Source organism: Rhinoraja longicauda, chromosome 30 (genome assembly GCF_053455715.1).
Source record: "Rhinoraja longicauda isolate Sanriku21f chromosome 30, sRhiLon1.1, whole genome shotgun sequence".
Classification (NCBI taxonomy): Eukaryota; Metazoa; Chordata; class Chondrichthyes; order Rajiformes; family Arhynchobatidae; genus Rhinoraja; species Rhinoraja longicauda.
The window spans coordinates 14387370-14414047 of NC_135982.1; the positions used below are offsets into that span (position 1 = coordinate 14387370).

Consider the following 26678-nt stretch of genomic DNA (forward strand, 5'->3'; position numbering starts at 1 on the left):
TGTCCCTTTGGAGATGCTCTCTGTGGCAGGAAACAGTCCACTCCATGCCTCATCTAGCTTCTGAGATAGATATAAAATATACCATGATTCCACTAAAAAAAAAAGGTTTCTTTATTGTCGAGTAAAGATAAGTAACTAGTCATTTAATCTTGGAATACTTCTTTTTCTTACCAAATCAAAGTATTCCCAATGATTTTTACAGAAGTGCTGTTGCATTAAAAAATAATGCCTAGCCATGAGGAGGCATCAGGGCAGATACTCAAAGACTTGCTGAAAGAGGGATAGGTAGATTTAAGAAGGTAGATTCCATGGGTCATGACATCAGAAGGTACATTTTCAGTGGTAGTGTGGTAAATTACATTTTCAGTGGTAGTGTGGTAAATTACCCCCGTAAGCTGAAGGCCATAATTAGAAGAACAGAATTACTGCTACGGAGTTTGTACGTTCTCCCCGATTGATCTGGTTTCCTACCACTTTCCAAAGATGTGCAGGGTTATAGGTTGATTGACTTCTGTAAATTGTACCAAATATGTAGGATGAAACTAGTGTACGGGTGATCACTGGTTGACATGGACTTGGTGGGACGAAGGGCCTGTTTCCATGCTGTATCTCTAAACTATCGTAATCAATTTTATTTTTTCCATCTTCCTATTAGTTGGAATGGATTGGAAAGAGAGAGAGGGGAGGTGGAGGCACAGGAGGTGAGGGTTATCTGAAATTGGAGAATTCAATGTTCATACCATTGAGTTGTGCATTCCCAGGATGAAATACGAGGTTTAAAGATAAAGACAAACTACTAGAGTAAATCAGCCGGTCAGGCAGCATCTCTGGAGAACATGGATAGGTGACGTTTCGGGTTGGGACCCGAATTTCCCTCTCCTTTCATAGTCCCCATGTCCTGAAGGACTGATACATTGACAATACCTTTCCCTCCACAGGTACTGTTTGACCCATTATGCTTCTCCAGCAGTTTTTTTGTTTTTGTTTTTGGACCTCTTAATTTCCTCCCTCTTATCTACAGCACTCCTTAAAATCTACTCCTTGTTCATGAGTTTGGTTATCTGCCCAACCAAATATTTTTGATATTTGGCAAAGTCATCTGTCAATTAATGACCAAGCAGAATGTCTGAAATAGTTGTTAGTAAATGTTATATTCCCTAACAGGGCAAGTATTCTGATAAAAATGGTGAAAGTCAGTTTGAATGAAAATCCTGTTAATGTAGGAAAGAATCTCATGTTAGTTGTTTGATTCAGGACTTGGTATTCCTATAAAATAGAGGTTAAGTTTTCCGTATGGACCAATATTTCAGAGAATTTCTGTTTTTAAAACAGTCATTAGTTTAATGTCCACTTAATCAGAAATATGTCTTTATTTTCAGATGTAATCAGTGTGGCCGTGAGTCTAAGCTGTTGTCCCGTTTTTATGAACTGGAGTTAAATATCCAAGGACACAAGCAGCTGACAGATTGCATTGATGAGTTTCTGAAGGTACCTAGGCATATAGTAATTGAGCCAAATAAAATCAACTTTACTGTTATTAAGCATTTATATCTTACGAACACGTTCACTGTATAATATCATATCATAATGTAGGCATGCTTTTCTCGATTTCAAAAATTGGGAAGTACAAATAATTGGGAAACGTGCAAAAGACCTCAATTCCCTATTAGATTCGGGTAAATTCTGTTAAATCCCATCATTATCATTAATGTGTGATTGTGGCCATAATTGTCTCATCTTCATTTAAGTATAATTTGAAAAATCCTGCCAATGGAAATGCTCACCCTGAAACAATAGTGCATTTAATAACTCCTTCCTTATTAGAAATTACATAAAATCCATATTCAAAATATAAAGTTATATTCACGATTAAACACAAATGGATTTTATTCACAAAATGCTGGAGTAACTCAGCAGGTCAGGCAGCATCTCAGGAGAGAAGGAATGGGTGACGTTTCGGGTCGAGACCCTTCTTCAGACTGAAGCAAGGTCTCGACCCGAAACGTCACCCAGTCCTTCTCTCCTGAGATGCTGCCTGACCTGCTGAGTTACTCCAGCATTTTGTGAATAAATTCCTTCGATTTGTACCAGCATCTGCAGTTATTTTCTTAAACACAAATGGATAGTGTGCATGATACAGGTTCTAAGAAGTGTAGCTGGGCTCTTTGTGGTAACTGGACTAGTTAAAGCAAAGGAGAAGAACGTCTTGCCAGAATGGAATTGATAAGCTGCATCTGTGGTTTAATATGCACAATACAACAACAGAAAATTGTAAGAGGAGAATAGCTTGTTTTATGATGAGAAAAGAGAAACAGAAATAAACAACTAAGTCCACTGGTGGTCAGTGCACAGATGATCTCCAAAGTGCTGTCGAACTGGTACCAATGTTAGGGATCATTTTACAGGAAGTAGATTGAACCTGTGCAACTAAAAGACGGACCAGTTGATCAAAAGTTGTATTGCAGCAAAGGCAGAGAATTATTTTCATCCAACTGTTTTAAGATTTCTAAGAAAACATTAATTAAATGTACGCAAATTATACAAGAACTAATTATAGCTGCATTATACATTGATCATAAATGCGCTGTCCAATTTTCACTGGTATTATTTACCTATCTATGGAGTATAGAAACAGCATGCGAGCTATTACACATACTTGGCTTCAGTAAATTGGAAAGTGGCATCCTTACAGTTTTAGATTTTAGAGGCTTTTGATAAAGTTTCCTGTGAATGATCCCTGAATCTCACAAAAGCTACAGGATGGAGTAAATAAAATGGTTAAAGATTGGTTAAAAACAAGAGAACTTGAGTACTTGACGGGGGTGGGGGGAGAAAAGGTGGGGTGTTATGTTTCAGCTTCCAATGCTGCCGTGTAATCATGACTGTCTCAATCTCTATCCTGTGTGGCTTTAATATCTAAATTCTCCACCTCTAATCCCAACATAATTTATGATTCCCTTAAGATGCAAGATTTAAATTCAGACCTCATTTTTCTATTTCACATCTTTTGATTTTAAGTATATTCCAAGTTTACTATCCTTGTATCATGCCACACCCATCTCTTTTATCATCAGCATATGTTTCGCCTGTGTGTGGTGTGTAATTCTCTTCAATCCTGGTAATTCATTTCTTGTGAAATTGGCTTAATCAGAACATCATATTAGACTTCATGTGATATTTGGTGGAAGAAGTTAAGCACATCTTTTGAGGTCATGCAGCAACAGTTGATTGGTGTTAATTTATTTTAAATGAAAGTTTAATTTGAATTAGGATGCTGAAACATAAAATTCTCTCTCAATTTCATGATGTTATAGAACTTACTATGTAAGAAAAAAACCCAATTGTTGCATGTAAAATTTGCATTACATGGTTTTTTTCCATTTGCTAATTTTAAATTTTATTTCAGGAAGAAAAGTTGGAAGGGGACAATAGGTACTTTTGTGATGAATGTCAAGATAAACAGAATGCTACCAGGAAAATTAAACTACTCAGCCTCCCAAGAACACTCAATTTACAGCTTTTGAGGTTTGTCTTTGACAGGTCAGTTATGGTCAATACACTGAAAGCATTATCAATATATAATTGCCTTTGCTTTGCAGGTTTCGGAGCCATGATATATTGTCTAACTATACTTTGTGAAATCTATATTGAAATTCCCAGTATGGGTAAACTTTTCAATGTTGGTTTGATTATGTAGCTATAATTTGTGAATTATGGCAATTGAAGTTTAAGCATGCCAATGCCCAGATTAACGTTTTCATGGGTGTGAAGTTATCTTATATTTAGCTTTAGAATCAATGGAATTTACAAATCAGATGTTTTGACGCAGGGTTTGGAAGAAGATGTAACTTGCGGTCATAGAATAAGCTCCTCTTTCAATGTACCTATTTTCTCCCGCATGCTCACCTGGACTGATGGACTGATGTTCCAAAACCTGTTGTGTGCCTCCTTTAACCTTGCTCAAACAGCAGTCCTCCACGTAGACACTGCATGGTTTTTTTTTGTATAGCTGAGAAATGTATAATTGGAATACTACTGTATAGAGGTTTTACAGCTGATACATGACGTCCCAATTCATTGCCTCACCAACGAAAGCAAACTTGCCCTCTGCCTTCACCACATGAAACTAATAGAATTAGGGTCATTTGTCTCAAAGTGCTTCCCCTTTGACACTAGCTCAGCGACATTTCCTGACGGGAGATTGAATGTTGAAATTTCTCTAGTTTAGTTTAGAGATACAGCGTGGAATCAGGCCCTTCGGCCCACCAAGTCCACACCAACCAGCGATCCTCGTACACTTACACCATCCTACACACTTGGGACAATTTTACATTCATACCAAGCCAACTAACCTACAAACCTGTATGTCTTTGGAGTGTAGGAGGAAACCAAAGATCTCGGAGAAACCCCATGCAGATCACGGGGAGAACGTACAAACTCTGTACATCCAAGTACCCGTAGTCAGGATTGAACCTGGGTCTCTGGTGGCGTTGTAAGGCAGTAGCTCTACCACTGGATAACCCTTAGTTGAGTTATCTGGATGCTGCTTCAGAAAACTATCCTGGACTGCACTAAAGCAGTACCAGTCAATATTAAGGAGGTTGAAATCCTCTAGTATTATAACCCTTTTATTCTTATACCTTGTATTTTTTTTAAATGAGTTCAGATTTGGTCTGAAATACTGAATGAACATCTTGCCTGCATTATTTCCCCAAATACAATACAAAGATTTTTGTAAAGTCTTCAACCATCCAGTTGAGATGAGACAATCAGTCAATTTCTTGTATAACCATTAGACGCTGCTTTAAGAATTTTGAGTAGCAAAAATCAATAACTACACAGGATTTGGTTAGACTGTTAATGCATCATTGAAGCTCTTTCTTTCCCATACTTCATAGCAATTTGTTGTTTTTGAAGCAGACAAAAAATAATTTCAATGTTTTAAAATGTTTGCTAAAGAACTGTGGTTCTCAAAGCTATGTTCTGCAATTGTTTTTTTCCTATTTTGCATTGTTATTAATTTTAATCTCTATTTAGATGATGTTTTATTTGTTCCATATAGTCCATTATGAATTTTTAATGTGGGGTAGCATATTTAGCTTTGAATGAGCTCCTTCCAAGTTTCTATGAATGTTCATCACCTTTTTGATGTCAGGTGTTGCACCTAGATTGCCTTGTTTTTAAACTTCAATGGATTTGTTCTGACCACTTGGTGAACCAAGTCAGAATAGTAGACTATGCTTCATTGATGTATAATTAGTGTTATTTTTTTCAGTCTTTCCAGGAGACCTAAGTAATTTGTAATTTCTTTTTGAAAGAGTCAAGAGCAGACATAGGCAGAAGTAGACAATAGGTGCAGGAGTAGGCCATTTGGCCCTTCGAGCCAGCACCGCCATTCAATGTGATTGTAGGAGCCATTTATGCTTAATTCAGTTATTGTCATTGTGTTATGGCTATGTTTTAATATTTCTAGTTTATGTCTTTTTTGACTGCTTGTGGGTGTGACTTAATGCATAATTGGGAGTGTCTAGATGGGAGGAGGCTAGTGTGTGTCGACAGAGGTTGTGGGTCAGTTTAGACTCTGAGGATGGTGTGCATACAGTTCTTTACCACGCGCTCGTATCATGCGGTCGCACCAGCTATATTTGTAAGAACCATACGGTAATAACTGCAAGAATTTCTAGATATTGTTTGAAGAAGAAACAGTTGATAAAGTACGGAAACTGATTTATTACTCTATGATTTGTGCTACTTTAATAAAACCAATTAATGAAGAAAAGGAGTTTGGAAGATTCGTTTTGTCATATCGACATGTGCGTAAGCTATAACTACATTTCATCCCCGAGAAGTAATGGCTATCGAAGTGGGATTTCGAGATGGTATAGAAACTGCCATTACAGTGATCATGACTGATCATTCTCAATCAGTAACCCGTTCCTGCCTTCTCCCCATACCCCCTGACTCCGCTATCCTTAAGAGCTCTATCTAGCTCTCTCTTGAATGCATTCAGAGAATTGGCCTCCACTGCCTTCTGAGGCAGAGAATTCCACAGATTTACAACTCTCTGAGTGAAAAAGTTTTTCCTCATCTCCGTTCTAAATGGCCTACCGCTTATTCTTAAACTGTGACCCCCTGGTTCTGGACGCCCCCCAATAATGGGAACATTTAGTCTGTCCAATCCCTTAAGAATTTTATGTTTCTACTATAAGATCCTCTCTCCTTCTAAACTGCCACCCAGCTTTGTGTCATCTGCAAATTTGCTAGTGTTACTTTTAATTCCATCATCCAAATCATTAATATATATTGTAAATAGTTGCGGCCCTAGCACCGAGCCTTGAGGCACTGCACTCGCCACTGCCTGCCATTCTCAAAAGGACCCGTTTATTCCTACTCTTTGCTTCCTGTCTGCCAACCAATCCATGTCATTACCCTACCCCCAGTATCATGTGCTCTAATTTGGCCAATTAATCTCCTGCATGGGACCTTATCAAAGGCTTTCTGAAAGTCCAGATACACTACATCCACTGGCTCTCCTTCATCCATTTTACTTGTCACATCCTCAAAAAATTCCAAAAGGTTAGTCAAGCAGGATTTCTCCTTCATAAATCCATGCTGACTTGGACCAATCCTTTTACTGCTATCCAAATGTGCCATTATTACCTTAATAATTGACTCCAGCATCTTCCCCACCACCGATGTTGGGCTAACTGGTCTATAATTCCCTGTTTTCTCTCTCACTCCTTTCTTGAAAAGTGGGATAACATTAGCTACCCTCCAATCCACAGGAACTGATCCTGAATCTATTGACCATTGGAAAAGGATCACCAATGCATCTATGATTTCTAGAGCCACCTCCTTGAGTACCCTGGGATGCAGACCACCAGGCCCTGGGGATTTATCAGCCTTCAGTCCCATCAGTGTACCCAATACTATTTCTCGCCCAATGCAAATTTCTTTCAGTTCCTCTGTCTCCCTAGATCCTCTGTCCTCTAATACATCTGGGAGATATGTCTTCCTTAGTGAAGATAGAATCAAAGTACCCGTTCAACTCTTCTACCATTTCTTTGTTCCCCATAATAATTTCACCTGTTTATGCCTTCAAGGGACCCACATTTGTGTTCACTAATCTTTTTCTTTTAACATATCTAAAGAAGCTTTTACTATCCTTCTTTGTATTCTCGGCCAGCTTACACTCGTACTTCATTTTTTCACACTGGAGATCCAAAAAGACTGGGGGGGATGGGTCCACGTGAGAACACGGATGTGTATTTGACAGATGCAGGGCAAAATCAGAAAGAGTAACAGAATGCAGACCTGGAGGTCTGGAGTGCAGTGACATTGAGCGTGCTACCAGCTCTCCAGAAGCCAGATCAGACTGAACCTCATGTATTAAGAGCAGTTGTGAGCTCCACACCCGAGGAAGGATATCATAAGATCATAAGAGATAGGGGCTAGGTCCTTAGGCCATTTGGCCCATCAAGTCTACTCCACTATTCAATCATGGCTGATTTATCTCTCCCTCCTAACCCCATTCTCCTGCCTTTTCCCCATAACCTCTGACACCCGTACTAATCAAGAATCTATCTATCTATGCCTTAAATATATCCATTGACTTTGCCTCCACAGCCTTTTGTGGTAAAGAATTCCACAGATTCACTATCCTCTGCAAAGAGATGAGAAGACAGTAGAACAACATAGAATAACACAGTGCTAGAGCAGGCACTTCAACCAACAATGTATGTGCTGACGATGATGTCAAGACCAATCCTTTTCTGCCTGTATATAATTCATACCCCTCTATTCCTGGCATAGCCATATGTCTATTCAAAGGTTTCTCCAATGCCATTATCAAAACTGCCTCAACCACCACCCCCAGCAGTACGTTCCAGCCACTCATCACCGTGTGCCGAAGAGATCACTATTTCATTACTGTTGGGGGGTGGGTGTGGGAGTCAGTTTCACGACATTGCAGGGCTTAGTAAATGAAAATCAAGAAAAACTGCAGATGTTGGAAACTAAAAAGAGAAGCAGAAAGTGCAAGAAACAGTCAGCAGGTCATGCAATATCTGTCGAAAAAGAAACTGAATGTGTCCAGCATTTTCTGTTTTTAATGCGGCAGTGAGCAGCCCTAGTGGATATATTTTTTAAAGTACAGGAGGTAAGTATCTATGAAAGTTGGGACTGTGAGACCAGCGTTCTAAGGATTCAGTTCTTTGCTAGGTGCCATTGTTTTTACATAGGTCACACTTCACCCATGATCAAATTGAATGGAGGAATGGGACCAAGGGTGAAGAAGCTTATTTTTATTTTTATCTTCCTGTGTTCAGGAAGAATTTTTATTGTGCTTGTGTGCGCCACAGCATCACCTTTGTGTTCGCTTGTCAGAATTTCCATCTATATTATGTTGTTAACAAAGCTAGTTGATTGAGTCAATATTGTGAAATTTTAACATTGCAGGCAAACTGGTCATAAGAAAAAACTAAACTCCTACATCAGTTTTCCCGAAGTTTTGGACTTAACTACATATCTTGAAAGGAAAGGTAAGGAGTGATTTAATATTTAATTATTTCAGTGATAATGTTGGACAGTTATTTCTTGAATTCATTGCACTTTGGGACATACTAGGAACTGCAGATGCTGGTTTACAAAAAAAGACACAAAGTGCTGGAGTAGCTTGGCAGGCCAAGCAACAGCTCTGGAGAACATGGATGGATAGGTGACGTTTCAGGTTAGAAACATCACCTATTCAACAGAGAAGTTACCTGACCTGCTAAGTCACTCCAGCACTTTGTGTCTATAATTTATTTTGTTCTTGCATACATAATTCTTGTTTCAGGAGTTATATAATTTATAATAGAAGTGAAAAATCAAATAAGTTGTCCTTTTCCTCAAAGATTGCAAAATGCCCTAATTGAGAATGTGAAAGTATGAAGGGGGTTTGGTAGGAAAAAATTAAAGATGTCTCCAAGGAGAATCCAAAATTAGGATTATAACTCCATGAAGATCCCTAATGATAACTTCTTCCAGAGAGTGGTCAGCTTGTTTCAATGAAGTTCCTGGAGAATAGGATATAATTTTTTTTAGTGGAATAGTACATGGAGGAAAAGGGTACAGAATGTGGAAATAGATGATGTTGGATGTAGTGAGGTGGAAGGAGCATTGTGATCAGCCTGGATCATTTGCCCTGAATGGCCTGTTTCTGTGCTTTAAGTGCTGTACAAAATAGCATACGTTTACTGCTATCCATATAGAGTGAAGTCTTGTTCAATAAGTGACGTAGTTTTTGTCAGTTCGACACTAACTACTCTAAAGTACCAGAGAAATCCTTTTAAGGGATAGTGATTCTTTCTCTTCTTATTTCGGATGGAAAACATTAATAAGCACACACAAACCAGGTAATGAAATGTTGAGATACTTGGAGCTGTAGTTTCCATAGCAACAAATGTTTTTCTTCTAAATGGATTTTCTCCAAAAGAGAGGGAATAAGGTTCTTGTTGTGTAATTATCACTTATTTGAATAAACCAAACCAAGTGAGAAAATGAAATATTTTCCCGTGTTGCTTGTGACTACTTCTGTGCAGTTTCTCAGTGGAGGAGTAAAAATAAGAGACAACCTAAGGAACCCAGTCAGACAGTTCAAAATCATTTGATTTATCTAGTAATGGACTGATTTTCTGATTTATCTAGTAATGATCCGATTTTCTTTTTCTGATCTCTATGTGCTTGTGTGTACAAACCTGCAAAGTAAATATTTTAACTGCCTGTAACTTACTAAAAATAATTGCTATAGGTTAATGTGTTGGTGTTTAATTTAGTTGGCACTTGACTAAATTATAATCCTGCAGAGATGTCAGTAGTTTCAATGGCTATCACACCAAGCAATCTAAAACCCATCAGTCAGGAGCCTTTCATGGAACTTCTTTATGTACTTTTATCCGCGTGTGGGATAGAAATCACAGAAAACAGAGTACTAAAAATAAAATATGAGATTGCCTTTCTGCACAAGTGCCGTAAAAATAATTTATGTGTGTGTTGAGGTTGGATGAAAGCACGTTAAATTCAGGCATGGTTTCCTTGGTAATCCAGGTCATCAGTGTCTACAAGAATTTACTTAGACAATCAACAGAAATAAGAGAACACTAGGCTCAATGTGTGGTTGAAATACTAATGATGTCTATGAACTGTACAGCAAATAATCTGAAGCCTAGAAGTATTTACTGAAAGCACTTTTACCCCTTCCTGGAACTCCAATATTGTAGTTACGTTTATAGTGGTAACTTAAGAAGCGTTAATTTAGTAATAGATATGGGCTTTCATTATTTAGAGATGAGATTATTTTTCATTTACATTACCTTTAAATAATGCAGCAGTCATATGGCCAAGGCTTTCTCAATAGGTAGCCAGTTTAATAGTTGTATCATCAGTGTACCAGTATAAAAAGCTGATTTATTCACAAAATGCTGGAGTAACTCAGCAGGTCAGGCAGCATCTCAGGAGAGAAGGAATGGGTGATGTTTCGGGTCGAGACCCTTTAAAAAGCTGAGTTGGTTATATTTGTGACCATTTTTACGTTGAAAGAAGGTAGATTTAGTATTTAAAAATTAATGATATATAATGAAAATAAACATCAATTTGCTTCAGATAACATCAAACTGGATTTTCCTCTCTGCGGTATTTCCATTCCAACAAGTCACAAAGCAGTTAAAAAGATTTTGTTTGTCTTTAAAAATTACCTGCAATTTTCAGGTAATTTCATGACCACATTTGCAATATCATTATGCTGTAAAAGCAATGCTTCACAGACAGCTTGTCATTTCCAACTGGAAGTAAAACTATGAAGGGATTCTGTCTTTGATGTAACTATCCTGCATTCCATTTCACAACGCTGTGTTTATGTCAACCCCAGCTGCCACGCCTCAGTGACAAGGAGTTGAGGAGGCCACATTCCAACTTAAAAGAGCAGATTCCTGCTGTAATGCTAAAATTAGTAATGGTTCAATGGTTCATTTATTACCACATGTACCAATGTTAAAGTGAACATTTTTTTTTGCATCCAGATCAGTAAGATTATTGCCATACATGATAAGTACAATCCCCGGTTAAAGTATATAATGCATAGAAACAGCCCATTGTATCCATATGCAAGAGTTGCCAGGTTTTGGCACCATTTCCAAATTCCCAGCTGCAGATGTCCAAAAACGCCAGTTGCAGCTGTCGCTTCCATCCGGATCGCCAGCAAACCATCGGCCTTCCCCTTGCCTGTCCACCTTCAGCCTTTCATGCCCCAGGAGCGCCTCCCACAGCCAACCTTGAGGGCACGGAAGGTAAGTCCCCTGGTTCCTTCTTACCAGCCCTTTGTCCATCGTCCACTGCTGTTGCTGACTCCCTCCACCATACTCTCCGGTTCTAGGTTTTCGGCTACTTCAAGCATTCTGTTATTAACTGACCCATGTCAAGGCACTATATATTTTTTTTGGAGGGGGGCTGCATTAGATAACATTATTACTGAGCATCACAAGATTTACATTCTGTTTTTGCCAAGTGCTTTTTGGTCCAAATTTGCACTTTTTTCTTAGTCAGACAGTGTGGGAACAGCCCCTTCAGTCTGCTGCCCCTTCAGCCCACTGTCTGCATCGACCATCTAGACCTCTGATGCACTCCACTGCTGCAATCTGAATGTATTTACAAAATAATTAGCCCTCCAGGTGTAATGCAAGGCCAGGTACTAAGAACTTGAAAGGATACAAAGTGCTGAAGCAGCTCAGTGGGTCAGGCAGTTGCTCCAGCACTTTGTGTCATTTAGTGTAAACCAGCATCTGCAGTTCTTGTTTCCACTGAGAGTTAGCAAGTGGAACTACAGGTAGTTTCAAAAGCTCCTTTATTGTCAGCATGGGCACAATGAATGAATATCAACCATGCAAGTTTCTGCAATTCTCTATATGTGCCGCAGATCCTTTGAATCATGGAAAAATGTTGTTCTTGCCAGTCTCGTGATTTTATTCAAACTTTGTGGGGGAAAGTACATCGGGTTCTTTGACTTCCTGTTAATAACACTTTATAACATTTGTTATCAAGGACTGGATACAAGATCATGACAGGTTTGTATCGGGATGAATATACCTTTCTGAAACATTAATGGAAGATGCTTTATGCATTGGTGTATTGTTGAATATGAGGCATATAATGAGTGTTAGAATTGTTACCTCAATGGTGTTGTGCACTGACAGAATGCCTTTTTTTCCCACCCTACCCCGGCTTTTATTCCCTGATAGATATTTGCTGTGTTTATGAGCTAAGTGCGGTGCTGATCCACAGAGGGGTGAGTGCATATTCTGGCCATTACATTGCACACGTACGAGATGACAGGACCGGCGACTGGTGTAAATTTAATGATGAGGAGATTGAGAAAATGGAAGGGAAGAAGCTACAGTTGGGGATAGAGGAAGACCTTGGTGAGCAACCAATGGCTTGACGTTGGGTCGCGTTCAGAAGTTTTACAAATATTTTTGTGTATAGAATGCGAGTACTCTTTGGCTCTTAATTGTCAGGATTGCACATTGTGTTAGCTTGGTGGTAAGTCAGGCAATCTGTTTTTTGGCTTCTGCCAAAGCAACTCTGAAACTGGGCACCTGAGTGCACATGGGTGAGATGGAAAGCTCGGTATGTAGTCGATCGCAACTCCTAACTCATGTCATACTATTCTTGTTAGCACATTAGATTGTGCGGATCAAAATGTTCCACTGCAACTCTAGCTCAATCTTTTGCACCAACTAAATAGTTATTTATTTAGTCAGCTAATATTTAACTCAACCAGTGATGGATGAGCTTCCTGATAGCCAGTCTGAAGAAGGGTCTCAAACCTAAACGTCACCTATCCATGTTCTCCAGAGGTGCTGCCTGACCTTTTGAGTTACTCCAGCATTTTGTCTTTTTTCTCGTAAACCAGCATTTGCAGTTCCTTGTGTCTTAGTAGTCTGTTACTCATCTAGTGTAGGCTGTTCAAATCAAAGAAACTATGTTTTGCTGCAACCTCAATAACTGATTAACAATGCAAGGTATGAAATAAAAGTATACTACTACTGAAAGCTGCTCTGATGCAATATTAGTAAATGAAGAAAACAAACATTGAATTATTTCTGCCCCTTTTAGAAGTCTTGCACCATAGGGAATCAGCAGATGATGTAGTCACAGATATGGTTGTAGATTCAAGCCTTTCAGCCCACCGAGGGCTGATTAGGGAGAGCATGGCTTTGTGTGTGGAAAATTGTCTCAAAAGAAGTATCCATTGAAGAAGGCATGGTATTAGATGTTATCCTTGTCGTCATCAGCAAGGCCTATGACAAGGTGGTGGTGTGGGTAAACAGTAAAGTAGGTTATCTGGATCGGCTGGGAGGGATGGGTGGTGGGCGCGTGATGGATGGAGTTAGGCTCAGATGGGTGCGAGGTGTTGCATTTTGATGAGGGCATGACATGGTGAATGGAAGGAACCTGGAATAGTATTGAAGAAAGGAGAGATCTATTACCCGACTCTTAATGACAATACTTCCAGCGAAATAATCAGACTCACAAAGTTCGGCTTCTAAATGAGCTTAACCCTTGCATATGTTGATTCCTACCATGCACTATTATTTTTACGCACATTTGCAAGCTGTCCATATTTGTGATGCAGGAGTTCCCCTGCCTTCCAGTCCAGATGTGGGCCTATTTCTTTTTCTTCTAGCCTCTAGGCTTTCTTTTTTTTTTTCTTCCTACCCTGTCCAGTTGTCCTTCATTTCTACTTCCTTTGCATCTGTTCTCTTCTGCTAAGACTTAGTTGCTTATTGAGTCATGCACACTAAAGGTTTGTTAGCCACATATCCACTTCCTAATCCATACAAGTATGTGTTTCTTTAACCCCTTCAAATTCCTACTTGTGCCATTCCACAATTACCTCAACCATTTGCTTCTGTAATTTTAAGAATTACTGTTCTGTTTTTTTAATTTATCGGACTGTCCCTTTCTCAAAATGTCTTTTTCAAAAACATCCACATTTATTATTGTGTTCTCCTGATGGTTCAAAGAGGGATAGTTCTCAGGGCTGTAAAGCTACCTCTATTTTCGCAGCTAATGCTGACTAGGTGTTGATCATGTGATACTAATGCTTCACTGTGATTCTTTGTTCATGATTTACAGGATCTCCTTCTAGTCAGCAGAGTATCCCCCCAGATCCCGATCGGATACTTGATATCTTGTCTCCGGCTACAGACGTGTGGGTACAAATGCATAGTTCCCTGAAATTGGCGACACAGGTGAAGAAGACGTTTGACACGCTTGCCTTCATCGGTCAGGGCATTGAGTACAAGAGTTGGGTTACAACTACAAGGCATTGGTGTTACAACTACAAGACATTGGTGAGACCACACTTGGAGCATTGTGTGCAGTTATACGAATCATAGAATTATACAGCATGGAAAAAGGCCCTTCCGCCCAACTTGTTTATGTTGACCAAATTGCCTATCTGAACTAGCCCCATTTGCCTGTGTTTGGCCCCTTTCTTATAAACTATGTACCTGTCTAAATGTTTATTTAAACATTGCACTCTGTCTCTCTTATTTCCCTGGCAACCCGTTTCACATAGCCACCACCCTCTGTATGAAAAAGTTGTCCCTCAAGTCCTCTAAGTGTTTCCCTTCTCGCCGTAAACCTCTACCCTCTAGTTTTAAACTGTCCTATCCAGGGAAAAGACTGTGTCCATTCACCTTATCTATAACAGTCTTGATTTTAAAGGTCACCCCTCTGCCTCCTGCACTCCAGGAAAACTAGTCTCAGCGTATCTAGCTTTTCCTTATAATTCAAGCCTTCCAGTTCTGGTAACATCCTCATGAATGTTTTGCAACCTTCCAGCATAACGCCATCTTTCCTATAGCTAGCCAACCAGATCTGCATACAATATTCCAAGTATGGTTTCAACCTCTTGTACAGTTGTAATATGATGTCCCAACTCTTGTAGTCATTGCCCTGACTGATGAAGGTAAGCGTGCCAAACGCCACTGCCTTCACCACCCTGTTTATCTGTTTCGCCACTCTCAAGGAACTATATATTTGTAGAACAGGGAGATACGGGTGCAACATTCTCCAGGACCCTGCCATTAACTGTGTGAGTCCTGCCCCGTGTTAATTTACTGAAATGCAACACCTTGCACATTTCACCTGCTATTCCTTGTCCTGCTCTTCCAATTCATCTCGATTCTGTTGTAATTTTTGATAACCTTTGTCACTATCTACCATACAACCAATTTTGGTGTCATCCACAAATTTACTAACCTTGCCAACTACGTTCCCATCCCCTGGCTCCTATCAATGACCAGGCAAATTTGTATCCTATTATCTATCTCCCTAGATACCACATGATCTAACCTTCTGGCTCACCCTTAGATGTAGGACATTGTCAAAGGTCTTGCTAAAGTCCATGTGAACCAGTCAACTGTTCTGCCCTTGTCAGGCTTGTTGTTAACTTCTTCAAAAAACTCTATCATGTTTTTGAGGCACAATTTCCCACGCACAAAACCCGCTCACTATCCCCAATCAGTTTTGCCTTTAAAATGTCAGCAGATCTTGTTCCACTGAATCCCCTCCTGTAACTTTCTCACCACTGATGCAAGGCTCAACACCTGTAGTTCCTTGGCTTGTCTTTGCAGCCCTCCTTAAACGCACAACATTAGCCATAACTTTGTACAATGTCACTTGCTTATACCCTCTCCTGCTGTGCATCAGAGCCAGTAAATGTGCCACTGATCTGGATGCTGTTGCTGCTCTCCTCTGGATGACCTACTCCCACCCCCCCCCCCCCCTCCAAGATTATCTAAAGCAAGACGCTAGTAAGCAAGGGGAATAGTAATACGAAAATCATCCAGTCCCTGTCGGCTTCCCTCTATCTTTTCTGATGTCTCTCAATTACCTCCATGCTTGCACCTTGGGTGTGACCATCACAGATGCTCCAAAGAGAGTCTATACAGTCAGTCAGGGGCTGCAGCTGGACATACATCCCACATGTGTAGTCACCAGGGACAATGGGAATTTCTCTGTTCTCCCACATCCTGCAAAGGAGAAAATGACTACTATAACTGCCATCTTTAAACCATCAAGGCTACAGTGTAATATAAAAATCCTATCTTATTTTAATTCATCACTGCTCCACCTCCACACGCTGCCAGGACTGGAAGCAGATACAATTTTCTGGAGATATGGATATGCAAGGATTGGAGAGATATGGTTCATGTGCAGGGCAATGAGATTCGTTCAACCTGGCTTCATGCCTGGCACAAACATCGTGGGTCAAAGGGCCTATTCCTGTGCTCTACTGTTCTATGTTAACATGTTTTCAAATGATATCACCTTAGGGCCACACCAGAGATTTGTTAGACTTTGTGGTGCGTTTACAAGTCTTATAGTTGAATAATATGCATTTGACTTGGTGTCTCTGGAAATAATTGCACTTCATGCTGTCTTCAACTTAAAATATATTGAAGGGTTGTAGTCAAGTTTGGAATGTTTTGTGTCACTAGATAAAGCAATTACATATGCTACTGTTGCAGCAAAATTATAGAATGATAGTTAAAAATATCATCCTCTCGAATCCTACAACATTTGAAATTAATTACTCAAAAGTGACTTTTCTTGTACAGTTCAATTCTTCTGTTGGTACAAACATTGAGGCTTAATGTTGTTCTTTTTGCAGCAGAGCCTTCAAAATCACAGGCACGAAAACCTAAATGTATTAAAGGTGTCCATTGTTCAAGGAATGCATATATGTTGGTGTACAGACGAAAAGTGGAAGAATGCAAAGAAAAGGAATTAAGTGTTCAACTCCCATGTAAGTATCTGTATGTCTATCAATGTTGATATTAGTATGTTCAATACATTTTCACATTGGTGACCATTAATTCTATAAATTGCATTTGTAGGACGTTTGAAAATGTCAATGTACATCTGAAATTTGTTACGGTAGTCTTTTATGAATGATTTTCCTTTTGTGTTCACACTGCAAAACTTGGAAAGTAATTTAGAATCAAAGCAAAATTGTTTCCATAGCAGGTAAAACCTCCATTTAGCCTGCCTGCTCTGCTGAATCTGGTGCTTTCCCCAGGGTCTGTTTGTTTTGCAACTGCCTGAGTTGCTACAATTATACCACTGTCAGTGAACCTGCTATGGGATGCTGGACATGAAGGAAACCTTGGTATTCCTGGCATTCAATGTTGTGTTCATACAGTGGACATGTTTGTTGAATATCTACTTCCTTGATATTCCAAATAGAGTCACTTTTGGTGGAAAGTTCTGTAAGTGCTTTGTTTGCTCAGAGTTTCTTCCCTCTTGACCCATACGTCAGCCAGTTATATTCTTTGGCATGGTGAAGTATTATCTATCAAGAAAGATAATATTTGTCATCAACCTGCAGCCATTGATCCTATAATTGATCCTATAGTTGAACAGGTTGGGTCTTTATTCTTTGGAGCGTAGAAGGTTGAGGGGGGACTTGATAGAGGTTTTTTAAATTTTAAGAGGGACGGACAGAGTTGACGTGGGTAGGCTTTTCCCCTTGAGAGTGGGGAAGATTCCAACAAGGGGACATAACTTTAGAATTGAGGGACAAAAGTTTAGGGGTAACATGAGGGGTAATTTCTTTACTCAGAGGGTGGTGGCTGTATGGAATGGGCTTCCGGTGGAACTGGTGGAGGCAGGCTCGATTTTATTATTTAAGAGTAAATTGGATAGGTATATGGATGAGAGGGGATTGGAGGGTTATGGTCTGAGAGCAGGTAGATGAGACTAGGTCAGAGAGAGTGGTCGGTGTGGACTGGTAGGGCCGAACGGGCCTGTTTCCGTGCTGTAGTTGTTATATGGTTGTATGGTTATAATTCAATTCAGTCAATACCAATGCTACCAAAGCTTTGAGTCTCGAAGTTGCATACTAAAGCTCTCCTCCCCTCCGTGCCTCTTTTCTTGTTTAAAACTCTTACTTTAGCATAGTTGTCAATATAAAAGGTTGGCTGTACCATATATGACAAAACACATATGTGTTGTTTTGCTACATTAAAGATGTTATTAAAGTAAATGTTACAATTACTATTCATGCCTTGAGCATTCTGAAGAAAATAGACTTAATTCTGTTCCTATTGTTATATTGTGCAATTTTATTTTTATTGGTTGAAAACAGTAAATCCATGGTTTACCTCATTTCCTTAGGTATTCCCCTTCCCTTTTTTTCAGCACATCTACAGAAAATGGTTGAACGCGACAATAAAAAATTTGAAGAGTGGTGCATGGAAATGGCTGAGATGAGGAGGCAGAGTGTGGACAAGGGCAAAGCCAAGCATGAGGAAGTGCAAGAACTCTTTAACATGTTACCAGCGAAAGAAGGTCTGTGAATTTATTAAGATGGGTTTTTTTTAATGTGCAAACATATGTGAAAGATTTTATTGCAGGGAAGCTTCTCAGCATGTAGTTATATTTGTACGCTATACTGGGTCAGTAATGTAGCCCGCATTAGATAGATGATGATAATAGTCCAAGTTGTGTTGAGGCAGTGGGTTGTTGAGAATGTGAAGAGTGTAGTTTGCACTGGTTGGCTCAAAATAGAAGCCTTATTAGCAGGTCTGGGGGGGGGGGGGGGGGGGGGGTCAAATTTGGAGGTGGGTCTGGATATCATAACCTAGTTGGTTGTGAAGATTAGTTGAAGATCTGATCCAAGGGAGTTGTCAGGAGATTGCATGAATATGCATTTTCAGTGCAGGGGTGATTTATGAATGGAAGTACCAATTCAAATTTCTGAAATTGAGTGATTCAATCTGGAAATGGTGGCAATTGTGCTTCTTTTGGAAATGACCAATTTTTCAGATGCTAAGTTACTGAATTTCTTGGCGATTGTTTAGTGATTGGATTTGATGGCAAAACAAATTTGAATATTAATGTAGAAGTTTCATTGGCCATCTTTCCTATGTATGACCCTCATAATAAATCCATCTTATCCAATCTCCTTATAACCTCCGTTCTACATTTTAGGCAACATCATGATGAATCTTTTCTACACCCTCTATTTTTACCACATTTCCTATTTATATACTATAGTGACCTGAACTGAATACAATGATTTAAATGTAATCTAACCAATCTTTTTTACAGCTACACGACATCTCAACTCTTATACTCAATACTCTTATACTTTAAAGCAAGCATACCAAATGACCTTTTCATCACACTACCCACTAATCACCACTTGCACTCCAAGGTACATCAACGTTATTAAGGTTCCTACAATTTACTCCATATATTTGACCAGAATTTGATTTCCCAAGGGCATAACATTACACTTGTTGGAGTTAAATTCCATCTGCCCCCACTCTGTCCAACTTCATAGTCGATCTATGTCATGCTGCATAATTAGGCAATCTTTTGTGCAGTCTACAATGCACTCTACAACACTCCCAATTTTCATTTTGCCTGAAAATGTACTAATAATACCAACTACATTCTGATCCAAATAATTACAAACAATCTGTAGACCAATTGCTATAGACTTCCAGTCAGAAAATTACTCATTCACCATAACCCTTTGCTTCCTGTCACTTCAGATTGCCAATGCGGCTTGGATCCCTTGTGCATGAACCTTCTGGATGAGACCTCCATACCTCGTCAAAAGCCTTCCTAAAGTCCAAATCAGTCACATCTACTGCTCTGCGATCAGATTTTCTTATTTACCTCCTCAAAAACGCAATTGGATTTGTGAGACGTGATCTCCCTTGCACAGCCCTCCGTGCTAAAACTCAGTCCCTGCCTTCCAAATAAACATAAATCTTGTCCCTTAGAATTTTCTCTAACAACTTCCCTACCACTGAGAAAGGCTTGCTGGCCTGGTTTCCAGGTTTATCCCTACTGTTCTTTTTGATTTTATGACTTTGCTCTTTGCTAGAATATTATCAAACAAAATCTAGCACAGCAATACAGAGAGATATTGAGGCACATGACCAGAAACTTGTTCAGAAAATTAAGTCTTAGAAATGGAAGTGATCAGAATTAGAATAAAAGTTTTAAAGAAAATTTCAAGAATCTTATCGAAACTGCAAGAAATTTCTCCTTACTTTCCAATCGAGTCATCGTTGTGCAGCACCGAAATTTTCCCTTTAGCCCATGGCATGCATGCATGCCAACCTTTTTGACACCTGATTGTGGTTAAAGAATTGTCAAATAGAAAACCTGCTCGTAAATTTGAAAGACATTGATCTATTTCTGTTTTTTGTCATTTACATTGAGATTTATTGATAGGCATATTAAAGGCCATTTAAGACCTCTAGATTTAGGATGACACCAAAAATGCAAAAGCATGAATGTCAATATCGACAACTTGGACAGGATGGTAGTTTTCCATTCTACATCTGCTATGGAAGCTTGACAAATAATTACATCCAGAGGATTTCAGAATATGAAAGCATTTTCTATAAATTAATACAACACAGTAACAAATTACCTATGAAAAACAATTATAATGGTCAACTATGCGTAACTTGCAAAAATAAGGTAATGTATTCAGTGCTTGCTGTTTTAAGAATAAATTCAATTTTAATATGTTGGAAGATTTACTACCTGCCCACCTTAGTGCCCCAGTAGGTGACGTTTCGGATCGAGACCCTTCTTTAGACCCGAAGCATCACCCATTCTTTGCAGGAATGCTGCCTGACCCGCAGAGTTACTCCAGCATTTTTTATCTATCTTCGATTTAAACCAGCATCTGCAGTTCTTTCCTACACATTAGTGCCACAATAAATCTTCTTGTGAGTTTTCATAAGTTACAGCTAGTTGCTGTGTGCCATGTGCTGTTTATTCTCTTTTCTTGCTGCTGCACATGAGCTGTGTGGGTTGGCCACACTCTGGAGATCACTGAATTTAGGCTCCTCAATGCAGTCCACGAACTCGGGATGGCCAGTATTGTAAACTCCTGAGTATCTTGTTTAGGAGCGCCTAATTGCAGTCAGACATCTCTGTGTAATAGAAGATAGACACAAAATGCTGGAGTGACTCAGCAGAACAGGCTGGAGAGATGGAATGGGTGATGTTTCGGGTCGAGACCCTTCTTCAGACTGAGATTCCATCTTTCCCTGTACAATTGTATACTGCCTGCTGTTGGCCAGCAGTTTTGCCCACTAATTTCATGTGTTCTTTCAACGTTGCGTTGCTTGTTGAAATCCAGGGGCTAAAAGTAGAACTTTTTTTGTTTTAGGAGAGTGCTATGAATTTCTACCAGTGGACTGGCTACGAAAATGGCTGGATGATGCAGCAGTAACGAAGCCAGTTGATAATTCTCATCACTTCTGTATACATAACAGACTTATTCCTGATAAAATCTGTGATGTAAAAAGGATTTCTCAGAAAGCAGCTGATATCTTCTATGCTAGATATGGAGGTGGCCCCAGATTAGATGGTAAGTAGTTCATTTTCATATAACGTGTTAATCGTCCTGCTTTGACCTCTGTTTTAGCTTCCTGAATCATTGCACTGCTTCATAGAAGCCTGAGGAACAACACCCCAACTGAGTATAATTTACTCTTCTGAAACCCACAGTTTAGGATATTCGGCCTTTAAGTCATTTTAAATTTTTCATGTAATTTTAGTTAATTTCTCTCCTTCCAGCAATTACCGCCAAAAGAAAAGTGTCGCATTTTATTTAATGTGTTCAGCAGCCAGTACTGGCCAGGAAATTTTGCATTACATATATATTCCTCAGAATGAAACACAATCAGTGAGCAACAATCAGGGACACAAGGATCTGCAGAGGCTAGAATCTTGAGCAAAACATAAAGTGCTGGAGGAACTCCGAGTTCAGGCGGCACCTATGGAGGAAATGGACAGGCAAAGATATGGGTCCGGTCCCTTCAGATCCTTTTGAAGAAGGATCCCATCTCAAAATGGCACCTGTCCATTCCCTCTGCAAAGTTCCTCGAGCATTTTATGTTTTGTAGCTATTGTTATATCCTGTTTTGAAGTTTAGAAGGCTTACTACAGGTACAACGGCCTTCTTTTATGTGCCAGTTTCTAACTCGTTTTGTTTAATCTGAATTGAGTTAAGACTTCATTATATAATAAACGTGGCATGGGTCCTATCCAAATGCACCTCAGCTTGGTATGGCAACTGCTCTGCTCAGGATCGCAAGAAATTGCAGAGTTGTGAACGCAGTCCTGCCCATTACTCAAATCAGCTCCCACCCCAGGCCTTGGGTTTTGATGGTCTGTTGAGTTGAGCAGAGCTGAATTAAAAATACCAGCCGAGGAGGCAAACAACGATGTTGAATGATGTTTAAGAACTCGCACTCATTTGATGTCCTTTCCATGAGGGTTAAATGTTTTTGAATAAGGTTGCTTAATTATCTCAGCAATTGTTTTAAACTGATGGGAGTGCTTCTTTTGGAGGTCACATGCCCAGAATGAATTTTAAATTTGCAAAGATGACTGATATGGAGAATAGATAATGCATTTTGATGCAGCATTTTATTTTGATGTAACAGTCTTTTCGCCACATTTGAGAAAGCTTGCCATTGGTGTCAATTATTTGGAACTTAATATCTATTTTGACAAGTAGAATCAAATTTTGCTTTAAGCATCATCAATACAAACTTTAAAAAGGAACAACAAGTACCATAAAGCACCTTCTTTCAGTCATTCTAACTTTGAACTCAAAATGCTTCTCAGTATTTCATCTCAGTGTTTGAAAGCTGCCCTTTCAACTGCACCCTGCCTTCTCTTCCCGTCTGCTCAGAATGCTGTTTTTTTTTCTTTGATTTATGAGCTTATCTTCTCCTTTCATTCTCCTTATTCAATTTCTGACCAACCAACATCTGTTCCAGAGTTAAAATAAAAGATAAGCATGCTGGAAATACTCAGCCAGGCAGAATTTGTAGCAGATCTTTCCTGGTTTCATACCAAGCATTGTAAGAAGCTCCCTCTCATTTATCACATTTGGTTGATTGATTTCTCTAACTTCAAGTAACCCTTGCTTTCCCTGTCTCTCCATCCCTCCCCCACTCAGTTCCCTTACTAGTTTCACTGTCCTGATTAATTTTACTGTTTGTATGCCTCATTGTCACCTTCCCCTCAACCAACAATGAAACATTCTACTTTTCCTTGACCATTGTCTGCTTTGATCTGTCATTTTCACGCCTTGTCCTTCCATATCTCTAGTTTCTCTCTCCCTGACTCTCAGTCTGAAGAAGGATCTCGACCTGAAACGTCACCCATTCCTTTTCTCCAGAGATGCTGTCTATCCCACTGAGTTACTCCAGCATTTTCATGTCTATCACATGTGGCCTTTCTGTTCTCTCCAAAACTTGTCTCAACCCAATTTAAGTTTGAAATCTTGAAATTTAAGTAATCATTTGCATAATTATCTCATACGACATATTCCTTGTGTACTTATGTTTATCAAAAAATTGTGATCAAATTATTTTATTTGTTCATGGTATCTGTTTTCTGCAGCAATTAAGTTATTGGATGTGTATGATATCTGATTGTTACCTTCAGCATTGGAGCATTTTCACTCTTTAACCTTACCCATGATAAAACCTGAATCTTGAAGAAATTGTGCTAATGTTGAAACAATAATAACCAAAATTAGAGAGCAGCTGTGCTTGTGTAGCATAACTACGTGTTCAGCTCTTTACTAGTGAAATCTTTTGTCTGTTAAATATCTGAATATGTTTTAAGCAAAATGTTAAACATTAATCTGTTCATGATCATCATTTTACTACTTAGACATCTAAAAAATAAAAACTTGTAGGAAATTTGTAAGAAAGATCAACTAATCAATCATTTTTCTTATCCTTAGCTTCTGCTTTATGTAGAGATTGTGTCATGGAGAAATGTAGGATACTTAGATTAAAGAATCAATTAAATGAAGATTACAAGATTATCTCCAATCTAACCAGAATCACATTACAAAGGTATTTTTTATTTTGAAATTATCCTAACTGCTGAAAACCATTGCTTATTGTTCTGATGGGAGTGTTGGATTATTATTTTTAAATGCACTGATATGCTTTGTGACATTGTACTGCAGGTTTTCATTCCTGATTTTTCTTCTTCATGCAGCAACGGCAACATCCCCTTGTAAGGCTAACATTTAATGCCTATGCCTAATTGCCCTTGAGAAGGTGGTGGTGAATCTCCCATCTTGAACTGCTGCATTCTTTGTGATGAAGGCACACCCACAGTGCTGTTAGGTAGGGAGTTCCAGGATTTTGATCCAATGATCAAGGAATGCAAATATTTTTCCAACTCACGATGGTATTGCATGACTTGGAAGAAAACGTGAAGGCAACGGTGTTGCCGTGTGCCTTCTGTGCTTGTCCTTCCAGATGATACAGGTTGTAGATTTGGGAGGAGTTGTTTGAGATTTTCTTCCATGCCTTCACCTCACTAGTGACTCCCGAGATTTCTTTTGCAGCGTGCTGTGGAAGGAAGAACGATGGGGTGGGTGAAAATTAATACTTTCCTGATTCGACCTACTAGGATAAGAGAGCAACTTAAAATAGAAAACTTGAACCAAGCAATACATCAAGGCGCTAGTTTAAATTTTTTTATCTGCACATTACCATGCATATTTTTGTTGTTGTTGCCCTTTGCTATTTTTCTGATTTTGGAGTCTTTGAGTTCGTTATTCAGGCAATTTGTACTTCGCTGCCAGTATTTGAGATTCATCGTCACTCTGAGTTTGATTGATTAGACAATATAATTGTTAATTTACCGGCAAAATTACATCTTGTCAAAGATCACATCTCTTGCAGTTAAAGTTTATAGGAATATATTGTAGTTCAGACCATTTTGTTTGACTGCATCAATGATTGAGTGCCATTAGGCTTTATAGCCAAGAAAATGTAGATTTGCCGGCAGCTGTGGGGCTGCAAGCATCTTTTGCCATGCAAGAAATTGGTTTGCGGCCGCATTTTCCAACTTGCGAACTGTTTGCAAACTGAGAAATGTTCATATGAATGGAACCCTGCTGTAACCGATGCATGACTTGTAAGGCTTTTGACAAGGTCTAATGTGGAAAACTGGTTGAAAAGATTAAAACCCAAACAGTGGGGGTGCCAACACCAATCCTTTTTTGCAGCACTGATCACAGACTTCCAATCCAATATATAACTTCTACCATCACTCTCGGCCTCCCATTACTAATCTAATTTTGAATCTAATTTGCCACTTGCTGAGAATTCCATGGTAGTACCGCTTTTGTTTTGATTGATAACTTTCTTGTAATGAGTCTTGGCAACTTTCTATTAGGTTAAAGAAATGGAAATAGAAGACTTGCTCTTTTTGGTGGATCAATTCCTAACCCTGACCATCATCAACCAATTTGTGCCCTTGCATTTCTGACGATAAAGTATTTAATGGACTTTAAAGGTTGCAATTTAAGTATAATTGCAGTGTTCATAGTTTTTGTATTTAGAAGGTTTTAAAAAATATTCATGCCCACAAATCAAGATTTTCTCAATATTTTGTAATCCTAGCCTGCAGCACACTGCAACCTAAAAAGCTTCAGAGTCCCTTCCTGCCAACAAATATTTTTTGATATGCAGCTACAGTTGCATATGAAAAATAGCATTGATAGTGTACACACCAAGATTCCTCACACAGCAATAAGATAAATAAGTAATCTGTTTAAGAGGTTTCAGAGTCAAAAGATTGTGGGGCAAGTCCTACTCTGGAAATTTGAAACTCTGGACTGACATTGGCACTCGGGCATGTGATGAGCCAGCTTTAGATAACCCACCTAACAGTCTAATTGTAATCATTATAAGAATGAACTTAAATATCAGTCATAGAGTCAGACACCTCAGAATCTGATTCCTTCGGCCCAACATGCCCAAGCCAATTGTATTTGCCCATATGATGTCTGTGTGGGTAACACGTTCTTCCTGTGTGTGGGTTTCCTCCCACATCCCAAAGACGTGTGGGTTTGTAGGTTAATTGGCCTCTGTAAAATTCCCCCTTGTGCATAGGGAGTGGGATAATGTAGGACTTTGATGTGGGTGATTGATATTCACTTGGTGGGCCGAAGGGCTTGTTTCCATGTTGTATCTCTAAATTAAACTAAACTAAAGCAACTCCAATAGACTAGCCATAGCCACCCCTGCAACAGTTACTCTCCGGGTTTATGATGACAAAGGCTTTCCAGGGCATAGAAATACACTTCAAGCACATTTATACTATTGTTTTGAAAAATTGTTACTTCCTAAAACCTTGGAAGCCCTGGCTTGTAATCATTCAAAACGTCAAAGTAGCTTCTGTGAAGACAGAGCAATTTGGGTCTCTGCCACAGCTCGCAGAGACCGGTTGCAAACAGGAGAAGTGCACAACATTTATATACACATCCACCTGTCCTATGAAGCATCATGAGCCCTACTTGTGGCAGTGTACATGGAACCTGCATGGGATTCATTGATCAACTCGGAAATCAAAGAACTGGAATGGAAGCAAGTTCTTCTCAGTCCTGAGGGACTGCCTCAGGAAAAGGAACATAAATTAGTTAATTGAAAATTGTCAGCTGATCAGAGAAAATGAGGGTGAATTGGTAAATTGGAGGTCATTCTAGTTAAATCTTAAGAGGTGATTAAATCATTGAGCAGGTATAAGATATTAATTTTTCACAAGATCAC

General features: G+C 39.2%; 1 protein-coding gene across 5 annotated transcripts in view; it reads left to right on the forward strand.

The window, feature by feature from the left end:
* Positions 1 to 26678, forward strand: part of usp48 (ubiquitin specific peptidase 48) — an 85695-nt gene that overhangs the window by 24840 nt on the left and 34177 nt on the right. For 2 of the 5 annotated variants that reach the window (XM_078424988.1, XM_078424993.1), the window contains exons 6-13: positions 1380 to 1488; positions 3407 to 3540; positions 8458 to 8540; positions 12273 to 12452; positions 16718 to 16852; positions 18223 to 18396; positions 21251 to 21451; positions 23849 to 23963. In XM_078424988.1, the coding sequence (XP_078281114.1) occupies positions 1380 to 1488; positions 3407 to 3540; positions 8458 to 8540; positions 12273 to 12452; positions 16718 to 16852; positions 18223 to 18396; positions 21251 to 21451; positions 23849 to 23963 (1131 nt within the window). The remainder of the gene's footprint in view (positions 1 to 1379; positions 1489 to 3406; positions 3541 to 8457; positions 8541 to 12272; positions 12453 to 16717; positions 16853 to 18222; positions 18397 to 21250; positions 21452 to 23848; positions 23964 to 26678) is intronic. The other 3 variants (XM_078424991.1, XM_078424989.1, XM_078424992.1) reach the window with 3 other exon arrangements.